This window comes from Tetrao urogallus (genome assembly GCF_951394365.1).
Source record: "Tetrao urogallus genome assembly, chromosome: 4".
NCBI classification, from domain to species: domain Eukaryota; kingdom Metazoa; phylum Chordata; class Aves; order Galliformes; family Phasianidae; genus Tetrao; species Tetrao urogallus.
In genome coordinates this window covers 10,042,814-10,064,474 of record NC_136817.1, presented here as the reverse complement: position 1 = coordinate 10,064,474, position 21,661 = coordinate 10,042,814, and the positions used below count along the sequence as shown (strand labels likewise).

The 21,661-nt window shown below is 39.0% G+C and overlaps 1 protein-coding gene across 1 annotated transcript in view; it reads left to right on the top strand.

Annotated features, from left to right (window-relative positions):
* Positions 1-18,982, top strand: part of TBC1D9 (TBC1 domain family member 9) — a gene marked incomplete at both ends in the record, with an annotated part of 41,736 nt that extends 22,754 nt beyond the window's left edge. Inside the window, 14 exons of the mRNA XM_079534971.1 lie at positions 1,400-1,570; positions 2,016-2,166; positions 3,567-3,781; positions 5,533-5,650; positions 6,531-6,816; positions 8,068-8,197; positions 9,479-9,577; positions 9,700-9,768; positions 10,875-11,115; positions 14,808-14,873; positions 16,132-16,218; positions 17,013-17,087; positions 17,224-17,324; positions 18,257-18,982. Coding sequence (XP_079391097.1) covers positions 1,400-1,570; positions 2,016-2,166; positions 3,567-3,781; positions 5,533-5,650; positions 6,531-6,816; positions 8,068-8,197; positions 9,479-9,577; positions 9,700-9,768; positions 10,875-11,115; positions 14,808-14,873; positions 16,132-16,218; positions 17,013-17,087; positions 17,224-17,324; positions 18,257-18,982 — 2,535 coding nt within the window. The remainder of the gene's footprint in view (positions 1-1,399; positions 1,571-2,015; positions 2,167-3,566; positions 3,782-5,532; positions 5,651-6,530; positions 6,817-8,067; positions 8,198-9,478; positions 9,578-9,699; positions 9,769-10,874; positions 11,116-14,807; positions 14,874-16,131; positions 16,219-17,012; positions 17,088-17,223; positions 17,325-18,256) is intronic.
* Positions 18,983-21,661: the final 2,679 nt, after the last annotated feature.

The window sequence follows — 21,661 nt, the reverse complement described above, 5'->3', positions numbered from 1 at the left end:
AACGAATTTAACTCCTGCTTTCACTACACTATCACAGTGCATCTCTTCAGAAAGTAGTGTGGTTATCTTACTGTTTAACTGAGTATTGCTTTGACTTATCCAAGTCGAAATAATGGTGAAGTTTCAGTATTTCAAAGAAAATACTAGTTAATATTAAAGTTGTTATGCAGGTCTCTAACAGCTAGATCTGATACTTTGATTATTCTGAAGAAAGATGTTTGAGATGGCATGTATATTCTTACTGAACTTCACAATGTTTAAATGAACAAAATAACTCTTTTCTGGGCAACGATGTTCTGTACTACCTCCTTATATTCCTATGCAAAGTAATTTTTAAAAGATGTAGTTTAATGAGTTTTTCTTAGGCACTCTGAGTAGCTGCTGAATTCTTAGGTTTTATGTGTGAAATTTAGGTGCATAGTATCACAAACTTACTAAATCTTTTAAACCCAGAAAGGCCTAGCAAGCAGAAAAGCCTTTAAGGTGTATCGTGTTGGTTTTAGGTAGGTAGATCTCATGTTACAACTCTGTATGCGTTTTGCACTGAGTAGCCCTACTGTGTTTGCCGTATAAAACTTCAGTCAGTTTTTTTACTCACTTGATCAGTGGTGAGGTACGATTGGTGTATTGTTATAGTTGTTATATTCCAAAGCACATACATGTATGTGTCTATTTTGCTTGCGTTTTGCCCTAGGTGAAACTTTTTTTTCTACCTACTGAATTGTAAAAACAAATGAGTAGTTATGGTCATTATTATTATGATTACTAATATGTCTACATACATAGACATGGCTGACTACTAATTGCAGTTCTAGGTGTATAGTGTGAACTGCAGTATGTGATCTTACTGTAGTAAAAGTTTTCAAAGCTGTTTGGGAAGTCAAAGTTCTGTCTGCCAGATATTTTTCTTTCAACTAACAGTCCTTGTTTTCTGTGCTGAATAGTCTGTAACATGACTTTTCTTCAAGTAAGGGTTGCAAAATAATTTGTCTGCATAAACATATCTGAGTGCATATGTACGTGCACACAAATGTGTCTGTGTACTGCCAATTCTGGACAGCCAAGGAGCCACCTGGGGACTTCTGTGATGTTGACAGTAGACCAGGGGAACTAGTGTAATGGACAGGGTGTACTTAAAGTTAACACTACTTAAATAGGATTTGAATACTTTTTTTTTTTTTTTTTTCATGGAGGTGGCAGGGGATGGAGTTGTTGAGGAAACTGGAAACAGTTACATTATTCTATACTGGTATAAACTGTGCTGCTTTGTGCTGGTTGAGATTTGATTTCTTTACTTGGAGTTGGCTTTTAGCATATAGAAACTGATGTAAAAGAAGGTAAAAAGCCTGAGTTCAGGCTTAAACCCCATGCCTGTGTTGTTTGTGACTGGTTTCTACAGGTGTTTACAAGATCAAATAGTATTGTTTCTGCCAGCACTCATAAAAGCCTCAGCTCTGAGTCAGAAGGAGAACGACAGTTCAATCTCAATGGCAATGGCATTCCAACAGCAACTCAAGCTTTAATGACTATGTATCGACGGAGGTCACCCGAAGAGTTCAACCCTAAACTGGTAAAAATATCTTGAGCCCTGTGCTTGTCTAAGAAAAGCTGTGTTTGCGTTAAAACAAATTTGAGCCAGGAAAGTTTCATTCTGCCACAGTAAGGTCTCTACAACAGGCAGTATTAATCACAGAAATACAGCATTACATGTGCTGTTGCTCTACCAATACAAACTACTTTGCTACAAAAAAAAAACAAAGTTAGGTGTAAATCAAGGAGAGTTTGCATGCCTGTTCTGAAGTACAACTGCTTCAAAAGTGTTCTTTTAACAGCAAGGGGTGGAAGGATAGGAATTAAGCAAAGGGAGAAGGCAGCTCGTTAATAAGTGAATGTAATCAGGTTATTTATTGCTTTCTTTATGAATTAAAACATGACAGACTTTTAGCTCTTTGCATTTCAGTGGGGCAGGTAGAAGGAGGAGCGACATCTTCATGCGTTTCTTTCATTGCTGTTAGGCTAAAGAATTTTTGAAAGAACAGGCCTGGAAGATTCACTTTGCTGAATATGGTCAAGGAGTGTGTATGTATCGTACAGAGAAGACTAGAGATCTTGTGCTGAAGGGCATTCCAGAAAGCATGAGAGGGGAACTCTGGCTGCTGTTTTCAGGTATGTATTTGTTCAGATGAGGAATGTGGGCTATAAGCAAAAGCGTGAGAGGAGAGAGGATTTTGAAGATATTTAAGAGTGTTGTTAAAAAGAAAACAAAAATGTTTGGAGCAAGTAAGGCCATAGTTGTTAACAGGCACCAGACTGGTTTAGGCAGTCGTTCTATTTAGACAAGAAAATAATCCTTTTTTCAAACAAGGCTCAGATAATTAATGAAGAATATAAAAAAGCAGAGTGTATACTCTGCTACCAGAAGTCAATAATCTAGAGGCTTCCAGATGTTTAACAGCCATCTGCAGGCCTGCTTCGTGTTTGTTATCATTTCTGAATCCAGTTATACTTCTGACCTTCACAGAAAGCTTTTGCAAGAAATTCCTAAATATGAACTTGTTGCTGTGCCTCCATGTGGGAAATGAGAAGAAAATTTTCTCTGTCTATTCATACTTTCTGTGCCATCAAGGATTTTCTGTACCTGTGTCCCTTTAAGCATTTCTCTTCAAAGCTAAAGGAATTTGTTCTAATACTGCTTGCGTGGAAATTTGTCTATGCATCAGATTTCCTTCATACCTTTACACTTTCTGTATGCCTTCTCTAGTTCTGTCCTTTACTGAGATAGTTTCACATACACTTGAAAATGTTTACAGTATGAGCTCACCAGGAACTTTGTATGACGACATAATTAAGCTTTTTTTAAAAATTTCTTTGCTAATAATGCCTGATCTTGGATATCTTCTCCTTACTAATGGACATGAAAGGGATGTTTTCAGGAAATGCATGCAGGAATGGACACATCTGTCCTGTTGAAGTCACCAGTGAAATCTCATAGCAGCCCTGTGAGTGTGTAACTGTGTCCCTAAGACAGGTTGAGTGCCCTGCTCCAAATGACAAGACATTCTCAGGAGGGGGACTAAAGCTCAGCAGTTCCTCTCTCCTCCTTTTTGGAGGATGCAGCTGAGATGCTGTGTTTTGTGCAACTGAGCATGCCCTCCTTAGGGCAAGTAGCTTTCTCAGGCATGTTTTGAGTTTAGGATAATGAACCCCACAGCCAGCTGCAGAGAGAGCTCATGATACCAAGTGATGGAGCAGCTCTTTTGTTCTTCGTGTTTGCCTTTTCATCTTACGTGAAAGAGGGACTTGTTTTTTTTTTTTTCCTCCTCTCCTAAACTTTGATATTAAAATGTCTAGAGTAGAAGACAAGTAGAGCTACTCTCAGTCATGTCTGCATTATCCTTTTTTTTTTTTTTTTTCTTAGATCACCTTTTCCAAACGAACGTTTCATATTTGCTTGTTGAATTTTAAAGTTGATGTTCAAGATGAAAGGATAGCAGACGATGGTCATCATGGAATGTTTTATCTTCTAAGCCTTGTTTTTTCTTGTGGTTTTATTCTCCCACACTCAGGAGCCATTAATGAAATGGCCACTCATCCTGGCTATTATGAGGACCTAGTGGAAAGATCAATGGGGAAGTATAATCTTGCTACAGAAGAAATAGAGAGGGATCTGCACCGCTCCCTCCCAGAACACCCTGCTTTCCAGAATGAGATGGGTATTGCTGCTCTAAGGAGAGTGTTGACAGCTTATGCTTTTAGAAATCCAAACATAGGATATTGTCAGGTAACTGAAATATCTTAGCACTCCTTCAGTTTCTGGAATTCCAATTCTTTCTTTTTATTCCTTTTCCTTCATTTGCACACGCTTGAGTAGTTAGCCGTGGAAGTTCACTGATAACATTAAAATGCTGTGAAGTGCCAGTGCTGCAGAACTGTAGCAGTGCTGAGGTCAGGGGGATTTGATGCAAGGACCTGCACCAGCAGAAGCATTTGCAGTGCGCACTCAGAGCTGCGCGTGGTTTTCTGTAGATATGTTTTCTGCCTGTAAATCTGGAGACTGGGCAAATGTGCACTGCAGGACTGAACAGAAAATGAAAATGAACCCAAGAAAGGTTCTTTAGCTGCTGTTAAACAGCAAAAGGCTTTTAATTGCTCATCTTTGAATTTTGGCCTACTTACTGAATACATTAGTCCACATTCTCATTGACACAATTAAATCAGGGGAAACAAACAAACAAAGGTACAAAATATTACTGTGGGTGTACTGGTACAATTAATGTTGAACAGAGTTGTTATTCCTGTGATTCAAATGTGTAGTTTCTGGTCACATCATTATTTCTTGGTACATAATTTTAACAAATCACCTGGGCCCTTCCCTCCCACCCAAATTTTACCTATTTTTTTCAAGTTTCAGGAAACTCAAAATCAGGAGTGTTAGTGAAGAAGCTTGATTAATTCTGACTGTTAGAAGTTTAGATATAGCATGAGTAAGTGAAAATACAAACCATTGTAACAGTATCATGAATTATTTGATAACAAATAAGACATGAAGCATTAGATAAATAACCTTTTTAAAGGCTGCTTAACAGAAGAAGGGCACTGTGTTTCTAGTTCAAAAAGCTGTTAGGGTCATTGTATGTAGATTTGAGACTTGGTTCATGGCTTTCAGAATGCTGATTCATGGTTACAGTGAGAATTCAGGCCCTGAAATATTCCATATGTGGTCGACAAGGCAAAAGAAAATAAATAACTTTGAGTTACAACGTTGAGTTTCATTTGAAACCTTAATTGCTATTTCAGAGTAGATAATGTTCAAGCTGGAGCCCTGAAATGTTAATGACTCAGGATCTGAAATGACCAGCTAATTCTTAAAGGTATCAAGAGGGAAGAAAATTGCACTGAATTGCTTCATTTCTTCAGACTAACAGAAGTCTAGTCACAGGATCTAAGCAAACAATTCAGAGGTCATTATACAATGTTGTGGTATTTGAAAAGGATGAAAACAGTCTGCAAAAAAAGCTGTCAAGAGAACAGTTGAACATGGATAGTAAGCAGAGTGAGAGGCTTATGTTTCACTGTTAAGCTTTGGTTGCTTGTGACCAACACTGTTACAGGCACTTGCCTCGGTGTCTTGTAGTGGCCAAGAGCATGTAGACTACCTGTACAAGCAGTAATAGATCAGCAGTCATCATCAGTGGACTAGGAGGCATTTTGTCTGTGTTGGACTCGGATTCCCTAACAGTGCTTATTTACAGAATGTTGGTAGCAGTGAAACTGGATGCTTGCTTATTTTTGTAGGCCCTTGATTATGCAAAGAAACCATGTTTTTTTTAAATATACATATACAGTTTCGTAGCTTAGAACTAATTAACTTCTGTCACTTATTTGAGGCTTTTCTGTGAGCACTGGGAAAAGTTTGAGGTCTGCAGGGGGGTTTTACTTAATTTTCTAAGAGTAACAAGCACTTGCCTGCCCACTTACTGTGCTAGATGTTAAAGAAACGGGTGAAGCAATTTATATTTGTCCTTCTTTTAGGCTATGAATATTGTCACTTCAGTACTTCTCCTTTACGCAAAAGAGGAGGAAGCTTTCTGGCTGCTGGTGGCTCTGTGTGAACGTATGCTACCTGACTACTATAATACAAGAGTTGTTGGTATGCTATGAATTTTTTTCCTTCAAGTTGCAGTAGACAATGACCCAGCTGAGTTCGTAACAAGAACTGTTTGTGGCATAGAAGCTATTGTGAGTGCTCACAGCAAGACAGCTTGCTCAGAGAGAATAGAGAAATTGTCATAAGCAGATACTTTGCTAGTTAAAAGCTTTTTCAGCTACTTAGGGTCATGTGGCATTCTAAAGAGGACTTAAATGGAAAACATCTGAAAGATGTGGGAGGCTAAAATTGGAATTACAGAAGATCCAGTTATCTGATTAGGGTAGAAATAGGAGCTCTGAGAATTTTCAGTGGAGTTCTTTGTGTATTTTCACTTCTGATTTGCAAGAGAAATGTTATCAGAAAGCTGTTACTGCTGGATGACAGTTTCCTTGTGTAAGTGAAGGTAAATGGCTCTTCGCCTTATCAGGGAGGCTGTCTTTGCTGTAACTCACAAATGCTTGAGATGTTCCTTTTTGGACTGCTTAAGATACTGATGTTACGATCTAGTTATAACCAAGGGTTCTCTTAGAATAAATCCAAACCCTCACAGGCAAGTCACCTTGGCTGCCTTCAATAACTGACGCTGAAAAATACTATTCTGTTAGTAATACTGAGTAGTAAACCACAGTATAACTTCTGTAGGTCCTAGAGCTGATTTAGCTCTTTATTAGCTCCTATGAAATCTGTAATTAAACCAACAAAAACTGACTACGATCAAAGTGAATCTATTTCAATGGAAGTGAGAAAGTGCATATAAGAATCATGTAAAATATTCTTAATTTTTGTATCTGTTTATCTACAGAGAAGATCGTTTTTTTTCCCCTAAATGATGTGTTCAGTTGCTCCCAAATTAATGAACGTTGAACTTTATTTTCAACAGGAGCGCTGGTGGATCAGGGTGTCTTTGAAGAGTTGGCTCGTGACTATGTTCCTCAGCTTTATGACTGCATGCAGGACTTGGGTGTAATATCCACTATTTCCCTGTCCTGGTTCCTCACTCTTTTCCTCAGTGTAATGCCATTTGAGAGTGCTGTGGTGGTTGTGGATTGTTTCTTCTGTGAAGGAATAAAGGTGATATTTCAGTTAGCACTTGCTGTCCTCGATGCTAATGTAGACAAGCTGCTTAATTGCAAAGATGATGGAGAAGCCATGACAGTCTTGGGAAGGTATTTATTATAGAAAATCAAGCATCTTCATTTTTGTTTTTGCTTTCTTTTCTAATTTATATTCTGTTGTGATGAGGTTTAAGCCAGTTCACTAAATGCAAATGTTCTAGTGATAGTAGTACTTTTGCACCCATGTTCTTTCTTCATGCTCTTTGTATCATCTTACAGTGATGTTTAGTGACTAACAAAAATTGTAAGTTACTCTTTCAAGATATCCAAATAAATTTTCCAAACCTTGTCATAGAAACTTATTTGATCGACAGAAATAGTTTTGATTACTTCAGCTTTTAGTTACTGCTTTATAATTGCTTCTAAGAAAAAGCCTTGGTAGCAATGGAAATTGTTTTGGGAATGGACTGAACAGAAGAATTAGGTAGACTCTTAAATGAATGAGTTTAGAGAAGGCTGGTGCGTAGACTGGATGGAGTCATGTAATACAAAGTAATGGTGCTGTATGCAGTGTCCAATTTCCTGTCATTTGGTACTGTTAAGATTTCAAGGTGCTGCTGAGACTTTAAATGTCTTCCTGAGTAAGTTTTGTGAGTATCATAGAATTAGAAAATGGCTTGGGTTGGAAAGGACCTCAGAAATCACCTAGTTTTCAGACTTCTACCATGGGCAGGGCTGACAGCCACTAACACAGGCACTGTATCTGATTGCCTGAGGCCCCAGCAACCTGGTCTTGAATACCTCCAGGAATGAGGCATCCATACTGAATTTATTTGGAATTAGAGAAAAATGTGGTTGTCTTTCCTCTGAAGTAAAAGCCCCACTGTTTACTGAGGATGTAAGCATTGTGCAGCTGCCACGTAGAAAACATTCACAGCAATTGTACCCGGGGGAATGACAAGTCATTTACAGCCCATTGCAGCAAGGTTGGGCAGTTAGTAGATGGGGATATGTAGACTGGAGGATGCTGATCCTGGTTCAAGTGGTATTCTAAGTGTCATACTTAATTTTGCATACTTAAACAGTCACAAAGACCAAATCAGTTCAGTGAGCTACGTGTGAAGTATGACTAGCTACATTTGAGCTTTTTCTTGATAATGTATTCAGAGAGCTACCAGAGCTCTGAGAAAAAGGAATGGCAGGGACTAGAATTTGGCAGGGTACTGATATAAAAAAAAAAAAAAAAAAAATTCATCATTTCATTTAATTAATCTATTTGTTACCTTTATTCCATTAGCCCTAAGATGGGAGGGAGTGTAATTGAATCTTAGGTTTCTCGTTTTGTTTTCTTGTTCTCACCAGGTATTTGGACAGTGTAACTAATAAGGACAGCACTCTTCCACCCATTCCTCACCTTCACTCACTGCTCAGTGATGATGTAGAGCCTTATCCTGAGGTGGATATCTTCAGATTGATCAGATGCTCCTATGAGGTAAGATAGGATTTCTTAACAGGAATTTGCCAGTGCACTTCAGTTCTGCTTTACTGTGTGGTTTGGCTTTGCTTGGAATTGGAAGTAGAAGGAAGAGAGAGATTCACTCACCTTAAAAAACCAAAATAGTCAGATGGGAGGAGCTAGTCTGTCTTTTTTAAACTCTAACTTTGCAGCTGTTGTATATGGAAGCATGCAGCATCACAGAGAGCTGCATGCAGTCAAGAAGCTGAGTCAGTATGATTTCACAAGACCTTTCCATTTTTGGTCAGACTTTGCTGCTTTTAAGTTAACAGCTGGTGCTGATTAGTGATAGAGAAGCCTGTGGCCTCTGATCACAAAGCTGAAATATTTTCAAGTGAAGGGAATTGATAACAGGGAATATCTGTGAAGCACAGAAGAAGGCTTACAAAAAACTAGAACTTGCTAAACTTGCTAAACTAAAACTTGCTAAAGAACTTGTTGTTCTTAAATTATAAAATATATATCCATCAGTTAAAATATCCCTGTTGATTACACTGATACATTATTTTTTATTAAAAAAATAAAGAGTAACTTTAAGGAGAGTAACTAAAGGAGTAATTCTCCTTAGTTTCCATATTTTCTTTTGATGGCATACTGAGTGAACTAGTATTTTAGCTCAAGGTGTAAGTTCCTATTAGCAGTATGATAGCTGTTCCAGAGCTGCTTCCTGTGCCCGTAAACCTTTCTGCTTTCTTTCCCTAAACCTTAACTGCATTGAGATGAATTACCTGACTCTGTGGAAAGCCAGTCTGTCTGTTTGGTGCTCGTGCAGTACTTTGTTGTTCCATACAGAAAACTAACTAGCTGTACTCCTATATAATTAGGCAAAGAAAGAAAGAAAAAAGCATGGGGAGTGAAGAATTGTGTCAGAAACAGTAGACAGGTGCAAAAAGAGAATTAGTTCCAGGAAGGTAGTGGTGGTTGTTGGTTGACTTATTAAAACACCCAACAATTTTGTAGAAACCATTGAGAGTAAAAAATAATAATAAAAAAATAAAAATAATAAAAAAGATCAAGACATGTGTTATATAATGACTACTACATTCATCAGTTAGCTGAGTGCAGCAGGGGCTGTGAGCTCACTGTGTTAGCTTTGGCACAAGTACAAGTGAGAGTGTAAGAAGCAAGCGTGTTTACTTTTAGTATTTTAGCTGTGATCCTTCGCAAAATAGAATTTTTTGAGTACATTAAGCTATACATAGTACAGAAACTATCCTTTATCTCTTTTTTTTTTTTTTTTTTTTATTTTCACTTAAGAAATTTGGAAGTATCCGAGCAGATTTGATTGAACAAATGAGATTCAAACAAAGGCTGAAAGTTATCCAAACCCTTGAAGACACTACAAAGCGCAACGTGGTCAGTACTGGAATAATATTCTTTACAAAGATCTAAGGCCATCTGTTTCTGAAATAAAATTTAGCTTTTCTTGAGACATGGATTTCAGATGTGTAACCACTGTTAATGTTATGTTTCAAAAGGTACGCACTATTGTGACAGAGACTTCTTTCACTATTGATGAATTGGAGGAACTGTACGCTCTTTTCAAGGTAAAGCTGAAGTGAAGATAAGATCACGTGCCTGCAGGAGAAGCAAGTTTATGTATGATACAGGATTGTGTTGTTTACTAAAGGCCAGGTTCTGTCTGAGTTTTCTGTCAGTATCTTAATGCAAGCTTGAGTTAGCTGCTGGGTTACTGAATACACAAAAGAAATTGAACAATTTCTAAAAGCTAAGGGAAGAAGTAATGTAATACGTGATTTTTTCGTGGAAAAGTGAGTATACATAAACACAGTAAGCTTATATTATGTAGAAGTTAACATAGAGGGGCTTTTGATCAATCTTCATAAACTCATCTCTCTATACCTGATTTTTAGAGTTGAACACAAAAATAATTTCCATTACTTTGTCACATCGCAACAGCTGATTTCTGCTGTTGTTAGTGCCTTAATGTAATCTGTAGGAATATAGTGTCACAAAGTGATGTCTTAGTTAAGTGTACAGCAATACACAGATATAATTAAAACAATATGGCTTCACTTCCATTTGCAGTACCGTGAAACAATGTACTTTAATCCTCTGGTTTGTTGTAAAAGATTTTGTGATATCCCATGAAGTAGTTATTGAATTTCAATTTCCCATCTGTAATATCAGGGCCTAAGATTGTCTAAATCCTGCACTGCCTTCTTCCAGGCTACTATGGAAGCAGCGAGACTAAGACAGTCCAGTCTAGCGGATCACTGCACAGTGCTAAGACTTCTTTCTCTAAGCTCCTGAGTTGATTCGAAGTAGAAATCAGCTCTAGGGTTTCCACTGTCTTCAGTAGGAATAAAAAAGTAGGCCTACATATGATTTTTTAGAAACAATAAAGTAAAAAAAAAACCCAAACAGTTATTTTCATACATCCTGAAATTACAGATTCTATTCTCCCCTCCTCCCTCCTCCCCCTTTCTGAGTCTTTGATAGATAGAGATGATTTTGTGCTGGACTGTAGAGAAATCTCTTTCGTAGATTTGCAAGGGTTAGGTAGATCGAAATAGATATGATACTCCTCTGTAGTTTAAAGACTGTGTGAAGAGTTTTGTTCCTTCATCATTGATAACTCATGAGTTATTAACAGAGGTGATGACAATCACAGCATTTGCCTTCTTTTCAGGCAGAACATCTGACTAGCTGCTACTGGGGAGGAAACAGCAATGCTCTTGACCGTCATGATCCCAGCCTGCCTTATCTGGAGCAGTACCGTATTGATTTTGAGCAGTTCAAGGGGATGTTTGCTCTCCTCTTTCCTTGGGCGTGTGGAACTCATTCAGATGTATTAGCTGCACGCTTATTCAGACTTCTTGATGAAAATGGAGACTTGCTCATCAACTTCCGTGAATTCGTGTCTGGGCTAAGTAAGGAGAATTCACAGCACTCTTAAAATAATCTAAAACAGCTCGTTTCTAAAGGAGATGCACTCTGTCACAAACATAGATGTTTTATCAGCTATCAAATTATGAGTTTGAGTTTGATGTATGCAGATTGGCATAAGTCATCTTTTATTTTACGAGCTCTTCAAGCTACTGATGAGTTGATTTAATCACACCTAGGGCAGTAGTACCCACAGGGGTTTAGGTTGGTGTCAGTAGGTGCACCTACACTAGGCATTTTTAGATCACTGTGGGAGAAGGACTGTTTGTGAGCTACTCATCAATTATAGTCTGAGAACCTGTGGTTCTCTGTGGCAGTGTGATGGGCATGGCCTCATTCCTGTACCCCAGATGTGGTGTGAAGCAATATTCACAGCTGTCCAAGGAGGGCCTAGCTGAGAGCCCAGCTGTAGGTCTCCCTTAAAGTCATGGTGCTTCCTTTTGCTACTGATGCTTTCCCACCTCTCATGTGGCCAAGCAAAGCCTGCTTCCTTTACACCTGTGTACATGAACTCATCCAGAAATCATCACATTAGGATGCAGTCTTATTTTTTTTCCTGCTTTACTGGCAGCTGTCAGTGTTAGTATCGATGAACACATGCATCTGGCTGAAGACCTTTAAAAGGGACAAGAAGATAGTGGTTTGTCTTCCACAAGACCTTAACAAATGATGTGGCCTACTCTTCCCAAATGGTCTATCAGTGATTGTTACTTCATTGTACCAGTAGTAGGAAGCAGTACTTTGAGGGTAGGATTCCATTTTTTTTGGAAACCCAGCTGAGGCCAGAACAACCAGCATTCACCAAGCATTACTGAAGAACAAGGGCTGTGTTGGGATTGTGCTGAAAGTGAGCCTGAAAGAATTCTATATGAGAAAAAGCTTTTCTGAACCCTTTACAGCTTTGTCCACAGTGCAAATAATTGGCTGCTATAGCTATATTACAGCTTGATGCAATCTCCTATAGGTGGGCATGGTCCTAAAGAAGATCTAGGATTTGTTGATAGCATCTGAAAGAGGTGATTATGTATGAAAGATTAATTCTTAGAGAGCGGTTCTAACTTTATAGAACTTCACGTTTGGCTACGTTTTACGGTTAAATTTAAAACAAACAAAAAAACACTCTCCACTTGAAAACACTGCTGTCAGCTGTGCACAGCTGCCTAGATTTCCCTTACTGCTGACTCGTGAAGGTGGCACACAGATTGGATGCTTAGTGGTTTGGTTACTTGTAATCCGTGTGTTTCTTTTTCACTGTTCAAGAGGATGACTTTTGAGAAGCTCACATGCACATAAGAGGAATCAGGAGGGATAGTATCAGGGTGTTGGTTTTGTTTGTCCCTGAATAAAAAGGGCTTCTCTTCAGAAGTCTGCTGACAGCTCATATTTATGTCCCTATGTGATAGGAAGGTATCACATCTCACAATGTGTGCAGCGAGGTCCTACTTGTATTACTTCTGCAGTCCATAACCAGGCCTGCAGATTAAGAGAGAGAGTATAAGTAAACTGAAGAAAGGAGAAATGATAATGCTGGTTGGATGGGGAAGTTAAACGTCATTAATGGAGAGTGTGGCTCATGCAAGTCTCAAAGCAAAATTTCAAGAGTTTGAAGTCAATATTGCAACAAAGGGAACAGGTGAGCCCCGGGGTTAAGGGTAAGCAAGATGAGGCAGGAGCTGGCCCTTCATCAAGTAGTTGGGTTTTAGGGCTGGTAGCCTGCACCTAGTCAGGAGCATCAGCTGCTGCTTGGAAGCACGTCAGTCAATGAGAGGAAAGTGGGGCTGGGAGCAGAATGTGGTGAGTTTAGGAAAAGCTACAGGAAGCGTGAGTTAGAGCCACAAAAAGCTGTTGGGATAAGACATGAGTGAATTGTGTGTGTTGTGCTTGCACCACCCATTTAAAACTTGTGGATAAAAACTGGAGGAGTATCATACGAGAATTGTGTCCCAAAAACACGAGATCTGTTAAACACTGTTGAGGGTTGTAAGGCCTGTGCCTCCAGATTGCCAGGAAGGAGGTGTTCCTGAATGGAGCTAAGGATGGGCTTACCACCTCCTCAGTGCTGTTCATGGACCTTTGGCCGCAGCATCTGTTTTGCTGTTTGGGGATGCAGAGGCTGGACAGGAGGCACTGTGCTCTCTAGGCTGTCTTGTGGAATGACCCCGCACCACAGTGTACAGGTCAGAATGATGTCCTGAGCCGAGGCACCCACTTGTGCAAAGGTCTCCCTAATTCCATGACAGGGACACGTCTACCAGAGGTCTGTTTCTGTCTCTTGTCTTTATGGCTGTAGACTAATGTTATTTGGGAATAGCCCAGTGCAGCCAACTGCCAGCAGTTCCTGTAGGTTACCAGTAAGCTGTGTGTCCCTTTGCAAAACTGTCAGACCTCTTTTGGGAGAGGCCCAAGGGTTGTCTCTGAAAGCATCCAGATGACAGCTTGACCTGAGTTCTGTTGTCTTCATTCCTGTACGTTTTGCGGAGAAAAAGAGCCTTTCAGTGGGAAACACACAGACACGTTTCAGGAAAAAAAGCAAAAAGCAGTGCTGTTCAAGCTTTTTCAGTATTCATTACATCGGGGGATATGGATGAGAACAAGCCAGATACACCATGCCCCGAATTCTACTCTGATGAATGCATATATAGCCATTGCTGAAAGTCTGAGAACTGCAGCCTTATTCCACGCTTCAGTTACTTCATGTTGCTTTTACCAGTGTGGCATATCACATGGTACTTGGGTGCATAACCTAGGGCAAAACTTCACTAGAAAAGAAAGCATTTGGATACTACTATGACACTTAAGGAAAAGGGACCAAGTTAAAAGTAAAATGACTAAGGTAGATGCTCCAATTTGTTTGGCTTGACATGTGTGTTTATTGCAGTCTTAACAGTGGACTGTGGTAGTATTTGCCAACCCATACTTTGTTGTTGTTTGCATAGCATAGGTAGGTTGACACTGTAAGGTAAAATAAATCTGTACAACCTAGTTAATTAATGTTAATTCATTTATTTCTGAGTTATATGTCATAAAGAAGATGATTCATGAAGAGGTCTGGTTTTAGGTTATTTTGGTGCTTTCAAATGAACTAACGTTTGTTTACTTACCACAATGGTCTGCAGCTTGGATTTCATACAGCTGATTTCAGAAAGGAGTTGAGGTAGATACCTATCGTCAGAGGGTACTCCATAAATAACAATTCAGCCCTTGGCTAAATGGTGATGAATAGTATTGGTGTTTAAATGTCTTTTTCTATTACTATTTTTTCTTCTTCCTGATAAATGTTCTGAGTCATGCGATGCTTTTATCGTTTCTTCAGACTGATAAGTTTCAAGTCCACCCAAACATGTCATCTTAAAAAATTTCTCTCGCTAAAAGTTCAGTGGCAACACAGTGATGATGGGTTATTTTTGAGAGCAATGAAATAGACACGTAATAAAGGACCTAACACAGAAGTACAAAATTTGAACTGTTCTGTGTTCTCATGCTATTTATTCATCTCTGCTGAGAACCGTATGATTGTAGAAGTCAAATGACTGCTTTCTGATCTATCTGGGGCTGTAAAGGGGGTACAGTGGCGTAACCACATAATGTAGCAGCTTCTAAATGCAGTATTCTAGCAGTAATAAATAGAATGGTGTTGAATGCTGAGTATTAACATGTTATATACAATGCTGTTTAGGTGCAGCATGCCATGGCGATCTTACAGAGAAGCTAAAGCTACTGTATAAAATGCATGTTTTGCCTGGTAAGTAAGTTATAATAAAATAGCTGTCTTTATGGCTAGAACTGAACTTTGGACCAGAGTTGTAAACAAGTAGTTGTGCCATTTAAAATTAATTTGTAGAAACTACTTTATATGTTTATGCTGTGATAAAATAAGTGAGATTTTTGCCGTAGCCAAATGATTTAGAACATCTGAAAGCATCATCTGATTCTCTATTGCTCCTGTCACAAAAGGCCATTGATATGGGTTTCTTTCCAGTTGAGCTGTGGTTGGTTCTTCCCCCAAGCAGAACAAATACAGTGTTCTTCAGGGTTTGTTACCATAGCATATTTTATTTAGCAGTAAAGCCGGTTTAAAATGTTCCTGTGTGACCTGGTTACTGTTCTGTCTCCAGGCTTTCTTCTCAGGTTCCTCACTGGAGTGGTACAGGTATTTCCAGAAAGATACTTTTTCTTGTAAAATACAGGTAACTTTTACAGATGTTTCCAGGGAGCTGTACAAATTGAACTCAGCTCAGTGGAGAAGGCAAGTTTAGGGTGGAGAGGGGATGGAAACATCATCTCAGAACAGTTTTGCCCTTGAAGAAAACAGTGTCCTGGAACTGTATCCTCTCTGAGTTGTCTGAAGTCTATCATAAAGCACCTACTGCTGTCCTCACTGAGTCTGTGATTTAATTACGTTGCAGTGGTTTGGATGCTTTAATTAACATGCATGTTTATTCTTCTGGTAAATGCATCTAAAATGGGTGAGAGGGCATTCACCTCCATGTGTTTTGAACGTGTGTCCTTGATGGCTCCCAGCTGGGTTTATTTGGAGGTCGGCTGGAGTGATTCACTAGTTTAACTGAAAGGAGAACAGCTGACTTTACTGAACAAGAAGAGATTAGTTCCAAGAATGCAAGTTCTGGTATTGAAGAACTGGGGTCTCATATGAAGTCGTAACAGGCTGTTTCAAACTAGTACAGGTTCACATCCTGCTTAGGACACCCTGCACAGAAGAATGTAATGGTTACATTAACTGAAGTTAGACGTGGAAACAAGCCTGCTTCTGAAGGCAGGAAGTTATGAGAAGCCAAAGACAGGTGAATTTTGGAGGTGGAAGGTGTGACAGTAAAGAGGTAGTACCAGCTCCAGTTGTTTGAGCTCCCATGAATTGAACCTTCACATCTTCAAACTATTATTTCCAGAAAACAAAATGTTAAGTGTATCAATTGGGATATGTTATAGTTTTTAGTGGAAGTGTAGAGTTTTTAATGAAATAGTTTTGTGGTATTGCTTAGATCCATCCCCTGAACAAGAAGAACCAGACTCTGCTTTTGAAGCCACGCAGTACTTCTTTGAAGACATCACACCCGAATGTACGCATGGTAGGCATCTTCTGTCTTGAGTATGAAAATACAAGGTAATGCACTTCAAACACCGTGTCTTCTTAAAAAGCTACCATTTCACTGGACCAAACTCTGAGAGTGAACTACTGTAAAAAGAAGTATTGTGTGGCCTGCGTACCTATTTTGTCATCCTTAGTTGGGTTTGTGTGTGTACCCCATGGGGTCCCTGGATTGTGCTCTGCAGAAATACTCTGAGAACAATGTAATTGATGTGTTTACTGGGGAAGTATTTCTGTGATAAATTGAGCATATAGGGCTTGATGGAAAATGAAAATACGTATATTGTCTTTCACGATGCATTTGGATCACAGAACATGGGAAATTCTAAAAATAAATAAATAAAAATTGAGCCAACAGATACATGAAAATCAGTTCATTAGTCTGAAAACTTCTTGTAGCTTAATAAGAATATCTCTCTCAATCTCTCTCAACTGTGTTGTCTTAAATGACATTCTCTTCCTTGGAGAGATATATGATATTAAGCTTCTCTCTGATTTAAGAAAATATTACCCATCCTCCAGATTACAGAGGGAAGGAATTTGTTTGAAAATGCAGATAAGTGTTTATATTAGTGAGTTTAATTGTAAGTAATAACTGATTATTTGGGATTTGTCAGGAGACTTAAGAATAAATGAAAATCATGGTTTAGTTTTAGCAATTTTTCTCTTCATTTTCTGTAGAGTGAAAATGCCTTTATTTTATTCTGTACACCTGAAATCTATTGATAGATGTGAAGCCACAATGGTCTCTCTCCCCACCCTTGTATTTTCTAGTTGTTGGTCTAGACAGCAGGAACAAACAAGGAGTAGATGATGGGTTTGTTACAGTGAGTCTGAAAACAGACAAAGGTATGCATGTTGTCTCCCTCTGAATTACATCTTGAATTTCTTGACAAGATAATCCTTTAGAAAATGGAAAAAGGTATTAATTGGAGGTTTCTTCTTGGACTTTTCCTGCGTCTCTGGGTAATTTTATTGATAATAGGCAAGAAGAGTTCACAAGAGAATCGAAATTATCTGAGAATGTGGAGCCAAGAGAATAAATCCAAAGCAAAAAACTCCAAGGATTTGCCCAAGCTGAACCAGGTACTTCTGCTGACATTCATTTTTCACTAAATTTAAACTTTTCTTTTAAACATACTTGAAAATATTCAATAGATTAGTAGAAGTTTTGAGGCAGGTTTTTTTTTTTTTTTTTTAACTGGCACAGCAGTGAGCTGAATATATAAGTTAGTTGTCTTCAACCAAGTCATGTCCAGCTCCCAGAACGTCGTGAATGCGAGATGCGTACATAGAGGAATGATAACCTATTAATTAGGCTTGTAGACAAAGGGTGATACGACGCTGACTATTAGCAACGACTGCGTAACCCTGAATACGTGGTACCTGAAAGAAGCCTTTTGTGTTTTCTTATTTAGACTGTCAGTCTCAAATCCATAGCAGCCAGGGAGGGTAAAGACACTGGAACAGCTGTTCCTTCCAGAGTTCATACGGGAAGTTCACTGTAGAGCAGGATTTCTTTCTTTAGGTAGCCCTAAGCAAACCTTCTCCTTCTGTTAGTCGGTTTTGAACTTTGAAAGGCATGCATTCAACTGAGTTACCACTGCCTATTAAAATAGCACTAAGGTCACTTCTTTCATTTCTCCTTACTTTCCACTGGTTTTGTTAGACTGCTAGTTACACTAAGCGTTCTTCCAGTAAGAAGAGGCATCAGATGAGTGCTGTGTCTCGCTGCTCGCCCTCTGTTGCCCTCCTCTGGCTGCAGAGAGAAATTTGTCATCTGTTGGAAGGAACGCCCAGGTTAAACTGTTTGAGATAGCTTTGAGAGAGACAACATGTGGCTGTCCAATAATTGGAAATGCTTTCTAGACTCTACCCAGAGTAATTTCAGTTTCAGTTTAATCAGATAAACTATTGTCATCCCTCTATTTCAAGCTTCTTTTAAACTGATTTACTAGGTCTCAGCAGCTGAATTTGTTTCCCGCTCTCTCGATAATGTTTTCTTTTTCTGTTTGTAGGGACAGTTCATCGAACTGTGCAAGACAATGTACAACATGTTCAGCGAAGACCCCAATGAACAAGATCTGTACCATGCTACTGCTGCTGTGACGAGCTTGCTTTTGGAGATAGGTGAAGTTGGCAAGCTCTTCTCGGTGCAGCCCACAAAAGAGGCAGACAGCAGCAGTAACAATTGCAGCAAAACTATTCAGAGCGAGCTGTTTCAGAAGAAGAACAGCCAGCAGTACCCCCTTGAACAGCACAAGCCGTTCCAAGGCAGCCTGGTCACCAACGACGAGGAGGCCATTTGCAGCGAGAGCACCCTGGGCATGCAAATGGAGGACATTAAACTTGAAGACTCTTCTCCCAGGGACAACGGAGCCTGTTCTTCCATGCTCATTTCTGACGATGACACAAAAGACGATAGCTCCATGTCCTCCTACTCGGTGCTGAGTGCAGGTTCGCATGAAGAAGAAAAGCTGCACTGCGAGGACATTGGTGAAGACACTGTTTTAGTACGGAGCAACCACACCACTTCTCTCCATAGAAGCACTAGCATTGACAGGGACTGGGCCATCACCTTTGAACAGTTTTTAGCCTCCCTTTTGACTGAGCCGGCGCTGGTTAGGTACTTTGATAAGCCTGTGTCCATGATGGCTAGGATCACTAACGCTAAAAATGTCAGGATGATGGGTAAACCAATCACCTCAGCCAGTGACTACGAAATCTCTACTATGTCGGGATAAAGGGCAGGTTTTTTTATTTTTTCTATTATGTATTTATGAGTACCTGGCACAGGCCTTGGTATTTTCAAAACATTATTGTTTTCACTAATGTGAAAAGGTTGGGGTGCATACTTAACTATGTCTTGAAGTATAATCACTCTTTCTGTGGGAAATGTTACACGAATGCAAATTTTATTCAAAATACAGAAAAAAAAAAATATCAGTTGTCAGTGAAGTGTGTGTATTATTAACCTTGCTGTCAATTTTAAATGGTAAAGATTAGTTCTTCTAAATGTGAACTTAATGCTGATATTTGTGTGCATTTTAAAAACAGACATAATGCAGAGGTCTGATTCTTGAGGGGAAATAGTAAACAAAACAACAAAAAAAAGTACCTAAAACTTAAAGGGACACTGTCAAACTGAATAGGACTTCAGGGTGAAGTTATGTTCCAGGCACCATCCCTGCAGGATAACTTTATTGCATATAACTCGTTTTGTGTTTTTTTTTTTTTACTATTATTCCCAGAGGGGATAATATTTTTTAATGTATGCTTCATTTTCATTTTCTGAATACATGCAAGATCCCTTCAGTGATTCCTGACTGGGGCCTAACTTCCCTTGCTTGAGAATGGTACGCTCAAAAGTAGAAAGGGCGTCCCAGGTTGAGCTGGCACCTCACGCATTTAAGTATGATGATTTCTGCTCCAACAGAACACAGAATCCATTTGCCTTTGCCTCCGTTCAGCCACCTCCAGCTTGACCAGACCCAGCAGAGGAACAGCCCTCGGCCACCAAGGGAAAATAGATCTCCATCGTGGTCCTGCCTGGAGCTGTGCTCCTAGCAAATGGACTTGGAAGCCTTGCTGCCATTAAGCTCCAATGACAGCGTGTGCAGGTACCAAAACAGCTTGGTGGAGTCCCTTAAAAATTGACAGATGTTTTTAGAAATAAATTTTAAAAACCAGAACACAAAAGTATCTAGTTGGATCTACAGCATATTTAGCTTAGCTTTTAAAACTAACCTTTACCACCAACTTACTATATCCTTGTTAGATTAAGAAGTTAAAAACCTGTATTGCATAAGTCTTCATTTACAACGGTGTAAAGTAGAGGTAATGAAAAAGCTGCAAGATAATGTAACTGAATGTTTAAGTCTTACTGAGAACACTGTCACTTTATATAAAACGAATAGTATCCTGTATCAGCTTACTGAATATGTTAAAATGCAAACTGGAGCACCTGCACTTTCAATCCTTGCTTCTTTTATACGGATATTCAGGATTTTTTTAAATTTCGTTAGCTGTTTTATAGTTCATACTTGTTCAGTTCAGGATCATGCTTCTATGCCTAATCTTTATTTGCTGTTTTGAGAATATTTTCTGTAGAATACTGTTAATTTTTTATACTCCTGTATATTGCAGCCATGTAACTTGCCAATTTTTAGCAAAAGTTGTTTTCTTTTTATTTTAAAAGAATGCTTTTAAACTGTCAGATAAAGTGGTTTTTAACCACAACTAGGTAATGTAAACAAATAAAATACACTGCACAGATCTGATTTTTAATATTAATGTTAAGTCATGCTAGAGGGAAAGTAGGTGATTGGGTTTTACTACAGAGGCAAAAGAATTCTCCAACACGAGGTTTCAGAAGGAAAACATTGGCTTCTTCTGTTCCTTAAACACTTGCATGTGTTGAAATCTATCTGCAACAAGCAAGCAGTCCACATGGGTCTCTCACACTGTGCCATTCCGTGGAACGCATTTCCATGTTAGGCTCACAGTTGGTGGCAACAGTTGTTAATACTTCATCACGACCCACAGGTGTTTTGTTAAGCATCTGTATGTTGCCATAGCTTGCTAGGCATGCTTTTACGTTTGTCAGAATTAAAATGCTTTTCACAGGGTAAGCTGTCAGCTTCACAGCCGTGGCAGTAATAGAAACAGGCAGTATATATATCTGCTCTGTAAATACGTATTTATTTTTGCAGTTTATCATCTTGCCATTTGTGTGTATGTAAAGCCTCTTGATTTCTGAGTGCATTAATGCTTACGTAAGCCTTATCTTGACCATTTTAGCGTTACTTTTGGGAGTAATTGGAGTTGTTTCTGTTTTAGCTCTGTAGAGTCTACATAACAACATAAAAACATAACAATATAAAAAAAACAAATTGTATATGAAAACATGCAAGTTGGTTTGCATGCATATCAAATCATGACATTCATATGAAGCTGTAATGACCATTTTGAAGAACATGGCTTCATGTTTTAACTTCACATGCTAAGGCCAGAACAGGGCCTGGCAGCCAGTACATTGCTATGGAAGTCTTCAACACTTCCTTAAACATACTCAGCCTTTTTCAGTTTGTAGAACCCCAGAATACTTCCATGAGTGTCTGTCATGTCCAAGTGTACTTACGCATATCAGCAATCTGCCACACACCCCAAGAGCTGTATGGATTACAGATGAAGTACATTTCATCCTATGAGAGTTTGCCAGTTGTGCTCTACCCACCAGGACTGGCGGTGTAGCAGTAAAATGGCTTTCTTATAAAAAGAGGAGGCATCCACAAGGATCTCTCCTATCCCCATAGCCATTTACAGGGTCAATTTTCTTTCTGCATTGCCTTCCTTGCCTTTCTGAATAACACAACCATCTCAGCAATGACTTTAAAGTGTGAGCCGAGTCATCTTTAAGAGCT